The 16,037-nt window shown below is 43.7% G+C and overlaps 1 protein-coding gene across 1 annotated transcript; it reads right to left on the bottom strand.

The window, feature by feature from the left end:
* Positions 1–226: 226 nt before the first annotated feature.
* fgf10a (fibroblast growth factor 10a) lies at positions 227–15,633 on the bottom strand. Its single transcript, XM_040198251.2, has 3 exons — positions 13,881–15,633; positions 2,943–3,046; positions 227–1,219 (listed from the first exon to the last, which is right to left on the bottom strand). Exons 1-3 carry the CDS (start codon positions 14,329–14,331, stop codon positions 1,019–1,021), a joined length of 756 nt encoding a protein of 251 aa, XP_040054185.2. The 5' UTR covers positions 14,332–15,633; the 3' UTR covers positions 227–1,018.
* Between the last annotated feature and the right edge of the window lie 404 nt (positions 15,634–16,037).

Here is a 16,037-nt window from a genome sequence, read left to right as displayed (position 1 = left end):
TCCTGGAAGCCATGTTTGCCAGGTGTACTTGTAAGAGGAGCGGTCTTTGCGGCGAGAAAATGAATGTCTTGGTTTTTGAAAGTATTCATCGACTTTCTCACTTTGTTATAGACTGATTTTCTAGATGTAGACGATTATTATTAGAATATTTGAGCTCAGATCATTCTTCACTTTGAAAAACCAAAGGTCCGTCTGCCATCTGAAATCCTCAGGAAAAGCTAGAATATTTAGTGAATATATATTTAGTTTATTAATGATATAAATATCATATTTAGTTTATTTGTCAATTTATCTCTTTACTGTCCAATTACAATGTCATCAACCAACAATTGAACTATCAATAAAAAAAAAGATTGAGTATCAAACCGCTTAAAGACAAATATATTTTATATATTTATTCAGGTTTAAATGATGAAGTATTCAATAGACAAGCATAAATGGTAAAAAAAAAAAGACAAAGTTCATCCTTTTTTCTGTTTTTGTTCTTATTTGTTAAATAATACACTAAATAAATAAATTTAAAGAAATATGATGGTGTTAGACTTGCTGTTGTGATGTTGCTTCTTAACTATTATTTTAATTTCTGGCTATTTTATTCTTTCCTCCTGCTCTTCTGTCAGTCAGCTTTCTATCTGTACTTCTTCTTTCCTTTCATCTCTCACATCTTTCTGTCATTTAGTTTCATCCCCATCACACAAATTACATGTACACAAATCTAGAAATGTGAGTTACTAATCACATTTGGCACAGAAGTCATTTCTTTTCATATTTTCTACTGTGACAATGTACATGATAACTTAAAACTGAAAATAATTGTAAGGCAATATATCTTATTTCTTTCTTTCAATATAGAAACGTCTTTTATCCAACCGAGATAAATATGTCCGTAGATTTCCATTGCGTTCCTCCTCAGTGCATCATTCAGATCTGATTCAGATCTGTCCAATGTAGCCGTCGCCGTAAATCCCCAAAGGTCCGGCGCCCTGCGCGGAGCGGAGCTCCCTCTCAATACGTCCGTTCACCGCGGTTGTACCACGATGGGCAGGAAGTGAGTGGCAGTGTTTTTCCTACGAGTCTTCTTCCCCCTCATCGGCTTGCCGTTGGCGTTCAGTCCCACAAACATGTGCTTTTTCTTGTTGCGCCACTCTGCTGAAGCGTAGGTGTTGTACTTGTTCTCCTCGATGCGTTCGATCAGGCGGCAGTCCGGACCAAAGTCCCTCTGAAGGTGGGGAGAAGATGCAAAGAGTGTAAATGTCAGATTGAAAGACCTGAAACCATTAAATTACTACTGCTGAGTCCAGTGTGTAGTGGGCTTTTTATTTTTCTTGTATGAATAAACCTAATATCCTTTTTACTGTAGACTTTTAAATGAGTAATCAATCATTCTAAATAAACATTTGGTGCGTCGATTTCATATCCAGCATGTCCCAAATCAGATGGTTATTTTAACGTACAGCTGTCGTTGCTCAGACTGTTTGCTTGTAAAATGTATTCATCCAACAACTTGATGGAGCCCAATCTTCACTCAATAAGGATCTTCTCCCCTTCCAATTTTTATTGTCCTCAGTTCCTCTTCTGAATCCTTCGGCTTCATTGTGAGGAGTTCTATTATTACTCATAGTTTGATGATGTTGTTCTGAGCACAGATACAGTGAGATATATTTCTTCTAACGGCAGCATGAGCCAACAAACAAACAAAGTCTGTGGTTCTGCACAATTGTCAGTGCGATCAAACGGATAACACAAATTGTACACGGAGCTCTGTGTGCGTGATGATGTTTGTGTGCCGGTGGAGAGGGTGATGGGGGAGCGAGAGGTGAGCGTGACGTCTCAAAGGTTCGGGCCGCGTGCCAGCGAAGGGCATCGGGACTCTGTGTTTGTGGCTTTTGTTGCTGCAGTGACCACCCACTGCGGAATAAAGAGAAAATGATCTGAGCGAGCAGCGTTTGTCAGTTTACTGGAAGCTGCCCTTGTGCTTAAGTCTAACGTTGCTTAAACAGCCTGTTCACTTGTTGTTCGTAAGCAAAAATGTGTGTGTGTCTGTTTTGCTGGCTTCAGGATTTTAAAAGTGGCTACGAATTAAGTGACATCAAATGATGATAATGACATTTCGGGCCTTTTTTTATTTTTATTTTTTTTTATTGCAGAATTCTATAGAAATTGAATTATGTCAAAACCTTAAGGCCATCATAATCCTTTCGTGTGCCCTGTGAGTGTTGTTCTGTCAATGTAATGAAACAAAGATTTCATTTGATCACCAGCGGATAAAGAAGTCACTGTGCAAACCTGCAGAGTGTAATCGAACGCCAGCCCCTCGCCGGCGTGCCACCAGGGCTTCTGTTGCACCGGGCAGAAGACGTCATGGGAATTCAGTTTCAATCCACGCAACAGAATGCTTCTCTGTCTCTTTCCGCCGTGTGTCATTTCATCTGCGGCGCGGCTCCCAGAGAGACGCGCCGAGAGTTCGGGCTCTTTTCAAAAGCGAGCGAATGAGATGAAGGGAAGAAGGGAGAGGGGTGAGGGTTGGGGGGTGGGGGGGGACAACGGATGAAACGAGGGCTGCCCTCCCCAAAGGGACTGAAGGAGAGTTGATAAACGGAGGGATTGGGTTTCCAGTTTGTGAATGGAGCGGTGGGCAGCAGGGAGGAGAGCTCTCATTGACTCACCGTGGTTCCTGTTTCTAGAATAGACAGTCTTGTCCATTGTTTTAAAAAGCTTTTAAAGGGGAAGTCGAAAGCAGCAGGGTCGCCCGTTTCGAGGAGAAAAGTCGCTTTGCAGAGGCAATAATTCAATAATATCCACACATGTGTTTCATACCACAGCGGCAGTTAAGACTGCATTGGTGTTTGACACCGAACGCCTTGAAGAAGAGGAGGTCCTGCCGTGACAAGTGATCAAAACGGGCCCGTGCTGGTGAAAAGGGTACCGAGGCAGCTACTCACCGCTCCGTACAGCTCGCCCTTCTTGCTGATTGCCAGGTAGTAGTTACTGCTGAGGCCCCTGATGGCCACGACTCCCACGTCCACTGACTTGATCTCCAACATACCTAGTGCGGTGGGGACAGAGAGACGGACGAGTGAGAACTCTACATTCTTTCAGTTCTGTTGATTTCACATTTTGGTCGTAAGTGATGTTTGTTTGGTGGTTTGGATTCAGATGTTAGTTGTATAATGAATCCTGTGTCATAATGAATAAAAATACTTTTACTGTCAGCTTGTTCGATTAACTAACTAAACCCTTTGAGCATGAGTGCTGCAGTTTGTTCACTTCCTGCGAGTGTTTGCCGCGTGTTTCGTTGTTACCAAGAAAGTAAAGTGAGGAGGGCTTGAAGATCAAGAGAGTTTCCCGCATTGGCATCGATTTCAAATGTTAAGAGGGTATTTTTTAATTCATGGTTTCAGGTCAGCACGCTTCGCTCTTAATCAGGTCCCATAATGCTGTAAAACGCTTACAACTACTGCATACGCATGCAACCACTGCAAATACTGCAGGAGAAACCGGAATCATCTCAGTTTCATTTGCACAAGTGAACCCCAGTCTCTCTTTTTTTCTCCTCACTCTGACAGTCAGACCTCAGACCGGCCCTCCTGCCCGCGGTTCATTTGCTGGTTACCTTGTGGCCTGCGTGCCTTGGGACCGAGGTGTAAGCCAGGAAAAAAACATTTCTCCGTCCCATGTTTGTTTTTCTGACCAGGGGAGCCCAGGCGGGCGGGGCTCGCGGACGGGACGGAGAGAGGCCTTCTGGCTGCCAGACTGGCACCGGGTCAAGGCGTCCGTATCGGCTTTCAAGCATAAAACAATTACTGGTTTAAGCTGCGGTCGCCGGGCCTTTCTTCTTCCTTCCTCAAGCCAGTTACGCCGAGCCGTAAAACTACCGGGGGTTTGAGAGGATTAGCTAAAGGGGCCACTGAGAAGTGGAGTGTGGTCGCAGGAAGAGTTGCAAAGACGAAGAGCGAGACGGGGAGAGAAAAGCGAGCATCAACTACGGTGTAATATTGTCTGTCTTGGGATTTTAAAGGGAGAGTCTTAGACAACTTCTTGAGTTGTGTTTTATGGACAAGCTTATGTGATAGAAGGCCAAAAATCCATTTGATTTGTTTCGCCATTAAAGGGTGAATTGGCCAGATAGACAGTAGTGTACTCTATAAAAGACTCACGATGGACTCAACTTCAGGCCAGAAATTGTCTTCGTAATGTTTTTGTGTATGAGTTCTTTCTGAATGTTGCACATTTTGTACAGCTTTGCACGGGCAGTTAAACCAGTCACCTCAAAAACGATTTACCAAATAATAAAAATATCAGAATATAGGCGAGATGAAGGGTTAAGATCAAGCTTATGTCCGTCTAATTAGATATAAAGCAGCTTTCTCACCAGATGCCCCCTTCGCTGCCCTCTTTCCTAAGTCTTTGTCTCTTAATGGAGTCATACATTGCTGTTAAATATTTAAATATGTAACTGTTGTCCGCCGTTGTCTTCATATTATCATCATGAGACCAGTGGGAGGCCATTTTGCGGTTGGAAATGTACAAAATTGGCATCAAACGAAGCTGATCTTCGGCAGTTACAAGCAATTTTCTTTTGTATGAGTGCAAATTGTTCTTGGCCTTATTTCCTTTTTTGTTAAATGTGACCTTTTGGCATCAATGCATCCCCACGGTTCTTTTTTTGGTCAACAAAGGCTCGTTAAAACCTCTAAACTTTGGAAAAGGTTTCTGTGACTCAAAGTGCATCGCGTCCACCCGTTCCACAACGCGTATCTATCAGGTTAAGAATCCACAATAAGATCTGCTGCACTGAAGGTTTCTCCACCTGTTCAAACCTTTTCCCCTCCTCCCGTTTGGTGTGGTCTGTCAAAAAAAAAAGCACAGGACTCTTTTTATGTTACCAGAAGCAGCCCGTCTGCCTGCGAGTTAAAAGGCCCGTCTGCAACAAAAGCCTTGGATTGCAACAACAGAGTTTGTGGCACAGAGACGGAGAAAAACAGGACCTAAGCGTGAAAAACACACACACACGCTGAGGCAGTCATGCACTTACACTTACACAACTCTGGTGTAAGATCTCTCCCTCTAATAGCCACTGGACATCAGCCCATCTTAATCATGAATTCATGTTTTAAGTGCAGAGAAAAACAGTTTTGTAACACCAATGAAAGCACAAACCGCTCAGGGCTCAGTTAATATAAAAGGCATGACATTTTCCCCCATCAACATTTATTTTTTAATTTATTTGTTTAACTACCAAGGGCAAACACCTGCTTGCAGCAGGGCAACACAGCAACTTTCATAGAGCAAGCCAAAAGGGTCGTTGCCAGCCAAACACAAACTGTGACACTAACAGAGCTCTGAGTACAAATAAACACAACTTGGCCTCCTGACGGTAAGAAACGGTTCATTAACCACTTCATAAAGATCACCGTGTGGTGATGTTTAACTCCAATGTGACCGTGTCAAACCATTAACGTCGGTGGAAATCGTCGTCTTATAATGCCAAACAAACACACAGAGGATGTTTTATTTATTGTGTTTCTCAGAGGACGGCAATGACACCAGCAGATTAAATGTTACATTCATCTTTGTGTTTATGTCTGGTTCTCTCACTTCCTAACCACCACCTTCTATATTGCATTTTTTTTCTCTCTCTCCTTAGGTCCTCGTCACTGTTTCCCAGTAAACCTTTACATTTAACATATAAGTATACGTTTACTGCAGCAGACGGTCTGGTTGTGTCCTTCTGGTAACACCTGAGTCAGCGATTCTCATTTGTCTGATGCATAATATGCTCACAGACGCACACAAACAGGAACACACACGCACTGCAGATCTTACTGTCGTACTGTCGACCCCCCCCCTGCTGTTGTTGAGACTCCAGCTGAACCTAAAGTTTCCACTGTTTATCCAGGGACTTTTTTGTAGGTTATACTACGGTTGTTCACAATTTGACCTGGACAAGGTGGCCATGTGTGAGTGTCCCTGCCGTGTCCCTGCTGTCCAGAGCTGTCTCACTCCGTATCGGGACGAATCACACCGGTGTCTCTAGTGACCTTCCCCTCAGCGAGATGCTTTGGTTCTTTTATCTTGGGTCAAAAACTCTAAGATATTTTGGGGGAACTCTGACCTTCCTGTGTTTTTTCATGCAGCTACTTATTGCATCCTTGCATCCAAGTGAAATATAAATGTGTCATCCAAGGAACAACATCACGAAGCAAACATCATGTTCAAGAGTTATCGGTTTTCCATTCCTCTTAAACTCGTGCATCAGAGTGACTAATTATGTCTCGTGTTTATTTTGACGCGATCAGGGTTCTGATTAGGGTTCTTTTTTATACCGGAAATAACAAATAAGAAGTAAATAATGCAGAAAGTTTCAGAAGAATGAACCACCAGCCTGCTTACGCATGTCAGCACACCAATCAATTCTCAGTTGTGCAGTTTGTTTGGTGTAAGCCGGTGAAGATGTTGTGTTGGGAGAGGAAACCTCTGCGTGTGTGTTATGCGCTGAGGTCTTGGTTTGGACTGATGTGGTTGACAACGGCATCGACCTGCACTAAGTGGCAACATCAAAGCCTGCATGGCCAACGGTTACGACCAACACTTAATAAACAAAGGCCTGCAGCGGATTTTAGCGGCAAAAATAAGGGCCGAATTTTTAAATGAGTTCTAGTCGTTTTAAATTTCTGGTTTATAAATGAATTAAACAAACATGCATGCATCCGTTTTACATCCAACACCTTTTGCACTGCGTAGAATGGGGTTCAATGTGTGTTTTTCATTATCAGGGTTGTTTGATTTGACCTGCACTCACTGCGTTTTTCATTTTATTCTCTCCCCCTTCATGGTTTTATTTCCTCTCCTGACCAGAACACTCACATCACTTGTCTTTTTCTTTTTTTTGTTGGACAGAAATAGCCGAAACCACACACTGTTCTTCAAGCTGTATGTGATTTCAAACCTGGCAGGAGAACGAAAAGAAAAACAAACCCAGATAATTCCAAAACGAGCCGACGGGATCACCTGAGCGCAAAGAGGACGCCAACAGGCCGCGTCTGTTATCTCGTCTTTGGCGCTGCGTCATTTCAGATCAGCAGGTGATGTCACACAAGTGTAAGAGCAGCTTGGAGCAAACCAGACGTAATGCGCAGTGATGTTCATGGTGATTTGATGGAGAAGAGAAAAAAAAATGTATATATATCCACCGTGGATTGTGATTCCTTGAACACGGCTCACTTTCTTACATGCAAAAGTGCCAAAGATGCCAGTTTAGCAAAACGTCTCACAGGCCTCTCACGGAGGAAGTTGTGTTTTGAGGCAAAGCGCTGTGACGTTCGTCTGCATTTCGCACATTTTCAGTTCAGCTGCCAGCGAGATATTGCCCAACTGTTGTGGTCGGAGTTGATGGCGTTGGACTTTTAGCTTCAGGATTCTTGTTATTTTACAAAATAAAGAAATAGCAACGAATATTATTCAATATGACGCATGCGGTTTTCTGTCTCTGTTTGGTGCGTAATGCCTTTGTCTCTCTGCTCTCACGTCGAGTTCATTCTCACTCACACACACACACACACACACAAATACAGGATAATTAGCTGGCATTCCTGGCTGCTCTGTTCAAACGGCACAGGCTGTCCAGATGCCCCCCTGGTCTCAGCTCTACCTTTGATGACTCCATTAAGAGCCTCACTTTCATGCCGTGTGTGTGTGTCCGTGTGCATGCATGTGTGTGTAGCAGGGCTAGGGGTTAGTGAGAGAGTTTGTAGGAGCAGGAACGTGACGAGTACATGTGTGTATTTGGTGGAGGGGCGGGGCTTCTTTCCCTGAAGCATATGGTGTGTGTATGGCAGCAGCTCTGGATGTCATCTGTCGCAGGTGCTGTTCTGCACCTCCCGCTGCTTTGCAGGCCACGCATTCTGCAGCCGGACATGGAAATGACACTTCTTTTCATTTTTGCATTTTTAATGCAATTGAGGCTGGGGATTGTTTGGGGTTTTCCAAGCGAAGTTTGTTTGAGGACTGTGGCTAACAGATGTTTTCTGGATTGGAGTCAGAATCATAATTGAATCGTATATTAAAGTAACAATTGTTTTCTTTGAATTGAATTGATTAATTTCTCTCCAGCGCCCAATCGGTTACTATGATAATGGTCCCTTTAGATTCTTACGGTTATTACGTGTCAGAGAGTTGTTCTGGTTCCTGCTACAAGAGGTCACTGTTCAGCCCACTTCACAGTATCAAGGATGATTAAATAATCAAACAACACAACTATTCCACTGCAAACTGCATTTGTTTTCATTTTACATTGATGTTCGTCGAGTTTTTCTTATTTTTCCTCGCAATGAAATCCTTTCTAGAAACAAAGTAGTACCGGTTTGCTGAAACTACACGTACAGACATTGATCTATGGTGGAAGAAAAATACTGTAAATTCCATTTTCTAACTAGAAGTAATGAAACTAAAGTTTCTGTCAATGTTTACTCCAAAAAGAATATTGCTGTGAATACGATGCCTCTCCGGTAAAATGGACACATTGGGCTGCATGTAAAACTAATTAACTAGTAAAAGGATTTCTCTCTACTCCCAGATGCTTACAACACAAACTCCACATTATTACACGTTTGCTCATTTAGCACACAGCAGCTACATGGAAGTGGTGTTTCACACTAAATCCTGAGCTCTGTTTAGACGTCCGGCTGATTACTGACAGAAGTCGCTGTAGGTCCCCCTGTTCCTCTTTCGTTATCGCCGTCTCTCAAATATATTGATGCATTGTATTCTGCAACAAAACATAAACAATAAAAAAGGCCGTACATCAAAACGAGGATGTCCAATTTAAGACACTTTGCGTATTCTATGCCCAGCGAAGCGCTCCAAAGCGGCAGAAGATCTCACAGAAACACGATGTGCTGTTTAAGGTTTTGACTCATTTTTCTGTTTTGTTGGCAGCGAAACGATGGGGAAATATCAAGAAGCGATGATAGAAAAAAGGTTAACAAGTGATGCATGAGACATGAGCCTGTTGTTGCCCTTGGTGACAAAAAAAAGCTTGTGCTTTCAAAAGTGCAACAACTGCACTTTCACAACATCCACATCTTGATGGGAAACTTTCATTGACTCTGAAGAGTTGATGTGATCATTTTCAGCATTCCGTGTTTCTTTCAAAGACATCCAAAGCATCAACACACACATGCTCCATAAATTAACTTGGTCGGGTGGTTTCAGGGTCAAAAGGCACTCGTACATCTGGATCTCTGGACCTTCACATTCACCCCTGTGTGGGAGACGGCTAGTAGTACTTTCATAATAGTAATTTATTTTTCCTTATCTTTTCCTGTTTAAGATATTGATGACCTGATTTCTGAGAGCTTTTTATTAAGTGTGACATAAACTAAACCACATAGACTATGGGAGTCAGGGATTGTGCAATCATTTGTTACCCGTTAACAGCTTGATAATCTCAAAGGTCTACGACAGCGTTATCAATGCATCTGCTTGGTTTCATTATCGTTATTATACAAGATATACTTTGCTCCGTGGATTCCTTCTCATTAATAGAAGTTATCAATCAAAGCTTCCACATCATTTGATGACAAAGCGTCGTTATGAAGAGTGGCGATGAATTGATGATGTGTTCGCCCATGCAAGCAGATTGCTGCTCATAAGATGTTACGAGGTTCTAAGTAAAGGAGCCCAGTTTCACTCGTTACCTCCAATGGTTTTCCATGACTTTTATTTACAGCCCACAGGGAGCGCTTCCTATTTATTTCAGCCATAAGCACAGCGATCGTCGGAGTAGTGCAGGGAGGATCAGAGGGCGTGTGCATGCAGTATATGTTTATTGTAGGTTTTTCGGAGCACAGCTGAAGTTAATTGTTGATGTTAAACATGGAGTACTCCGCCATGTTTCAGTGTTTCCAGGACAAGCTTGTGCGGTGACGTTTCGCCATCACTTTTTATTTACGGCCGTTGGAAAAGAAGAGTCCATGAAGATGTCAGAGCTGCTTTGAATGAAACGCAACGCTGACACTAAACTCTGGTACATCCAGGACCTCCTCATAACTCTCTTTTATTGGCCACACTGTTACCTTTTCCCATGAGAACCCTAAACACGCTCATCAAACAGAGAGCAGAGAGGAACAGCGAGGGGAAGGCAGCCAAATGAAGACATCCAGGAACCGAAAAAAGGGGAGAGCCAGCAATATACGTTGATACATTTTCTGTTTGCGTTAATCTTGCTGAGACGTTGGAGGTTTATGGATCCGGAGGAGAAATATTACAAAGTGCTTGAGGTTTAGAAGATCAGAGGACACAAATTTACATTCTGCGTGTATTTAAAAGGTGAAGAGAGGCCCATTAGGTCTCTTGGTGCTTATTTTGTGGCATTGACCATAGTTGCAAAATATCTCTATCTCACTAAATGATTTTTATTGTGTCCTTTGTAGTTGTATTTTATCAAAACAAAGCGGAAAAATCTGCCACTGTAGTAAAATGTTAGCGTAGCAGTCCGCTTTATTCTGTCTTCTTACTGACAGTCAAGTATTTCTTAAAACATGTTACACAAATTGTCTTTGTTGGATGGAGAATATGCACTGTAAGCATATATGTTTTCTTCCAAATAACACGTATCCAAAGCTAGAATTGAAAATATAAATGTATCATACTCTTTTAAAAGGAATGTGTAATTTGCATCCCCCAACTACGCCACGTACCTAACAGTGGCAGAGTAACAGAACGGCCAAGAGTGATGCACGATGTGTAGCGTTGACCTTAGCGTTAACAAAGCTTCCTGACTTGGGTCAACAGCCAGAGGTCAAACCAGAGGTGGCGGACCTGTGTAATTACCCTGGACACGGCAAACGTGCACAAGGATCAATGCTAATCACACGACCTTCTGACTGGATGTCCAGATTTGGACTCGGAGCGCCTTTTATTTTGAAGGCCCTATGGGATGGATGAAATGGCATCACATGAGCAGGAATACACAAACGGGGACACGCACCAGTGAGCACACGTTCACAAAACGGGGCCTAAACAGTGAATGATGTGCTGCCCTGAGCTTTGGCCAGATGATTAGAAAGGCTCAGCTGTGGAGGAGAGCCTCGACCCCGGAGCTGAAGCTAAAACTTCATCACCTCTGACACCATCTAATGACACTCATTTGCAATCTGACCTCCTGAACATTACCAGACTACTAGACCATGACAACGACACTAACAACTGCCCCCTCGCCAGCGTTCAATGTAGTGTTTTCTCAAGAAAGTAGTCCATTTTTGACAATTAAGATCATCTATAGAACTATCAACCACAGTTGTGCAACGCCTGAGTTTGCTGCATTCGTTAAATAACACTATGATAAAAATATAGTACGTTATATGTAGAGGATTTTTGCATTTATTTTTGATTGAAAAAAGCCATGTGGGTTTAAGGAGCACATAAGGGCCAGAAAACTACCTTAGCTCTCAGGCAGTTATTTTGTTTCTCTGGCTCTTAAACAACCTACAACGTATAAACCATTAATGTTACAGTCTGTAACATATACATAATATGCATATACATATCATGCAAAAACACTGTAAATGATATATATATATATATATATATATATATATATATATATATATATATATATATATATATATATATATATATATATATATATATATATATATATATATATATATATATATATATATATATATATATATATATATATAATAAATCAATTACCCTATCCTTGTTTGCCGTTAGGGGGGGAGAATCTAATCCGGTTCTGTTTGGTTTAGTTTGAAAGGTACCATTTATCCTCTGCGGAGCAGAAAAGTGGCACATGAGCATGCAAGCGTGTGCGTGGATGCAAATACATATAATTAATGATACAACATAACTCCTTAACATGACTCCTTATTTGATTTGTTGTTTCAGTACTGCCAAACCTCCCCATTAAATCTCCAAATTTCCGCTCATCTTATTTTAATCCGAACCATGTTAAACATCTGGACATGGAGTATCCACAGAATATACAAATAAAGACAAAATCTAACCTGAAAAATTCGGCCTTCATGCCCAAATTTTCATTTTTAAAATTTTCCCCGTCTTTATTCTTACCTACATCCCACCACAATCAAGTGGCAAGAGCTGTTGAAAGTGATGGATGGCGCTTCTAATTCCATGACATGATGCCATTACAGCTAGTGACACGTTGCACCCTAATGGTCGAGCTCTTTATGTGCACGTGTGTGCACATGTGCGTGAGTGTGTCAGAGAGCACTGCAGGCAATGGGAGGGAGGAACAGACGCTAATTGAAATTCCTTCAACCATGTCTGGCAGAGCCTTGGTGTCTGAGTGGCACCCACACACACACACACACACACACACACATATATATTCACGCTGGCCCTGGCCCTAATAAAAGTGGGCTTTGCCATATGGAGGCCATGTGCAAGACTGGCCTCTCTGTGCTCAAGTGTATGTGCTCGTAGCAGGAGAGGCTTGGACAGCAGCACGGACCCACAGGCCGATGCATACAAACCTATGAAGCTGTGCCAGTGATTAAGATCCATTTATGCAGATTATTACAGTCTCACCCACAATTCCAAACACACACACACACACACACACACAGTAGACGCAATGCATCATGAACCGTTTGTTCAACCATGAAGAAATCAACTTGTGTTTTGGACGTCTCCTATTTAATTCAATGAGCTGAGCGGGAAACTGTGGCCAGATAAATGTTGGAGTAATGTTCTGTTTCCCTTAACAACTGCTGTCAATGCGCCCTGAGGCCGTGCAGCTTTTCTGAGTTGCGCAGCTAACAGAAGACTGCGGCACCGCTCGGGAAATTCCAGATGCGTTTGACTAAAAGATGAAGTTGTGGACGACAGAATAATAACAGCTGATTTTCTCTTCTCTGTCCTAAATTACTACGATGGCCCTTACTCCCTTATAAGTCATTAAAAATATTCATATTTGCTATTGTAGTTAATATGTTTTTTAACAAACTGAAAACAAAGTAAAAGCTTTTACTTTAATTGTTATTCTTGTATTGCAATGATTGATTAATAAAACCTTTTATCTGCCTTCCTACTAACTTACAAGGAATTTTGTATTCATCATGCAGTCGTACTCTATAAGGCAAAGTCCTCGCGAGGTGAAATAAAGGCACTAGTTGAGTGCTGGGAGTCTCCTCGGTGTGAAAGAGAAGAACTTTAACTGGGAATTTGAGACTAGGTGATGCTGACAAAAGAGCAAGTGTGCTCAGTGACCCTTCTCAGGATACACAAAGGTTCAAATCATATTTCACAGCCCTCAAAATGTAAAACCATCAAAAGGAACAGAAATTGCATGGTTAATACTTTACGTCTGAGTCCATATAACCTCATACTTAACAAATGCCCACCACCACAATGGCAGCGGGGAGTACTTGTCATTCTCCCCGGGGGTTTGGTAATGGCTGTGTTTTAAATATTTCCTCAAAGGAAAAAAACTTTCTGGGCGGTTTCTAATTTGTTCCAGTGGATCTTCTCTCTTTTCTTTCATCTTCCTTGCTTACTCAGTTGTTTTTTTCCCTTTCCCGCTCTCATTCTCTCCCTCTCCTTTCCTCTCTGGCCTCTTCATGGTAGAAAGGCTGAAAAGCACGCGGCTCCGCTATTCGAGTCCACCTGTCTTAATGTCTGCAGTTGCCCTGGGAGGAAAACCAGAAACGTTGCTCTTCCCAGATAAAAACAAGATGCAGTGGGTGAAAACCAGTCCATCATTTGGCCATGGAAACGTCAACGGCAAACATCCAACCGTGCACTTTTAGCTCTTTTAAGCCTAACGTTGCTGTTTCCATGCTTAGACTAAGAACAGCTAAAACACATTTTGAAGGGAAGCAAAGTGGACTTACTGTATGGATCATCCTCAGTTTTGGTGCCATTAACTTTTCCTTTCGTATCGATGCGAAGGAAGAATTTCTGGAAGGAGAACAGTTTCCTCCTGCGCACGTCCCCTTGCAGATGGTTGTAGCTGCTCCGCACGTGGCGCCCGACCACGGTGGCAGAGGACGACGACGACACGTTGGTCGCCCTCGGCGACCTCGCAGAGGATGCGTGCGGCGGCGCGGGCGACGAGGGGGTTGGCCGGCGCGAGATGAAGGCGTGAGGGGGCGTCCCTCGGGGTCCATCGTGGTTCTTCTCAGAGTCCGGCGATGAGGTGGACAGGGGCGCCGACGCGGAGGGCTCGAGCAGGAGGAGCAGGGCGAGGAAGACGAGGGAGAGGAGGAGTGAAGGGGGCCTGTAGCAGGGGCAGGCGGAGGACCAGGCGACCGGTGCACCTTGTGTCACTGTCCATCTACACATGGTAGTGGAGCTGGGAGAGCTGTGGAGGTGCTCAGGGGCTGGGGCATGCTGAGCAGGGTGCAGGGAGAGGGAGCGAGAGCGGGAGGAACTCCCCCTTACTGACCCACTGCACCTCCTCTCTTTGGGGGCCCACGACCTCGCTGGGGCTGAAGGTGTCAGAATGGCCGGCCGCGGTGAACGCGATGTGGCGTTGTCAGTAATGATGATGGTGCTGCAGCTGCTTGTGGTGGTGAACCCTGCGGTGTTGCGGCTGACTCGGCCGCGGTCTGCGGTGCCGCTTGTTCCTCAGCGGCGCCGCAGGAATGCGTCAACGTCCATAACTCAGATCACCTCGCGGCTGGGGGGTGGGCGGGGGGGGGGGTGGGCGGGGGGGGGGGGTTCGCCCCAGAGAGCGCTCACCGCCGCCTCCCAAAGACTGCTGCTTTTTGTCCCGGGTTGCTCTCCCACACACACACACACACACACACACAAACACACACTCAAAATCCTTTTCAATGGACACTTTCAAGTCTCACATCCAAATACGAAAAGGCCCAATTAATGTATATAAACCTCTAAAATCCCAAACCACTTTTTTGCTCCAGTCTATATATTAGGAAGGCAGATGAGGTCTGGATAGAAGATGCCAAATTGGTCAGAAGAAATTGAACAGAAGTAAAAAAGAAAAAAAAAGAAATAGAAAAATCAAGGATTAATGCTGCTTCTCATTAAATGTCCCACGAAATCCACGCGAGGCGGGCCACATCAAAAAGGGTCACAGAATCCAGACTCTGTTCCTTCCTCCTGTTCTTTCCTCTCTTTGTTTCTCTGGAACAGTCAAAGCGGGTCTGAAGTTACTTGAGTGTGTAACTGATCCCGGCAGCTCTCGTCTTTCTCCCCTTCTCTTGTTGTGCGTCTTGTCAGTGAGCTGAGCTCTCTATCCCTCCTCTGTGCTCCTGGAGTCTGAGCACTGGAGCAGTGTGGTGCCTCTCTTCTTTCCTCCTGTGTGTGCCTCTCTCTCTCTCTCTCTCTCTCTCTCCCTCTGCTTTGGCCCCCTCCCTCTTTCCTCGGCCTCTCCTCTCTCCTATCAGCGGTGCGCTCTCTGCTTATCTGGAGTTTCTCTGAGGTGGCTGAATCTTGTCTTTCCTTTCACCTTATTTATTGGCTGCCGGTCACCAGATGTTATCTCTTAGTGTAATTGGATGTCTATGAAAACCACTTGGCTTTGAAGAGCTGTGTGTGTGTGTGTGTGTGTGCATGTTTGTCTGCACACATACATGTGTGTGTGTGTGGGGGGGGTCTGTACCGTTTTCTCTCTCCCCCACCCCCACCCCCCTCTCCTCCCCTTAACAGACTAAACCCCAACCGTTTAACCGAGTCCAAAGAAAACCATTCTACATATCGCTGTGCTTTCGCAGTGCTCTTGATCGATGCTACAATCAGGTCCGTCCTCCTGATTAGTATTGTTAGTTTTGGTTCAGCGCTGATGCCGATAAGGTATTTATTCTGGTAGTTGGAAAACCAAAATAGCACTCGCAAATTTGAGAAAAATAAGCACGTTTCTCTACAAAGCACTTCATATGAAGCCAGCTATAACTATGTATCACAAGAATGTTTCCTAAACACAATAGTGTGAGAATGGCAGAGTTCATTTGAAGATTCTGAACGTCAGCATCTATGCAATGCAGCTATGTTTTTTTTTATTTTATTCTCTAGGCCGAGCTGGG

The sequence above is a fragment of the Gasterosteus aculeatus genome, chromosome 14 (genome assembly GCF_964276395.1).
Source record: "Gasterosteus aculeatus chromosome 14, fGasAcu3.hap1.1, whole genome shotgun sequence".
NCBI classification, from domain to species: Eukaryota; Metazoa; Chordata; class Actinopteri; order Perciformes; family Gasterosteidae; genus Gasterosteus; species Gasterosteus aculeatus.
This window is presented reverse-complemented; position numbering and strand designations above follow the sequence as displayed.

What these genes read in the sequence shown, in the direction of transcription:
- fgf10a (XM_040198251.2), bottom strand. Translation starts at nt 14,331, where the DNA reads ATGTGTAGATGGACAGTGACACAAGGTGCACCGGTCGCCTGGTCCTCC. An exon ending in AACTGAGGATGATCCATACA is followed by an intron (nt 3,047 to 13,880) that starts GTAAGTCCACTT and finishes CCACCGCACTAG; the next exon opens with GTATGTTGGAGATCAAGTCA. An exon ending in AGGGCGAGCTGTACGGAGCG is followed by an intron (nt 1,220 to 2,942) that starts GTGAGTAGCTGC and finishes CCCCACCTTCAG; the next exon opens with AGGGACTTTGGTCCGGACTG.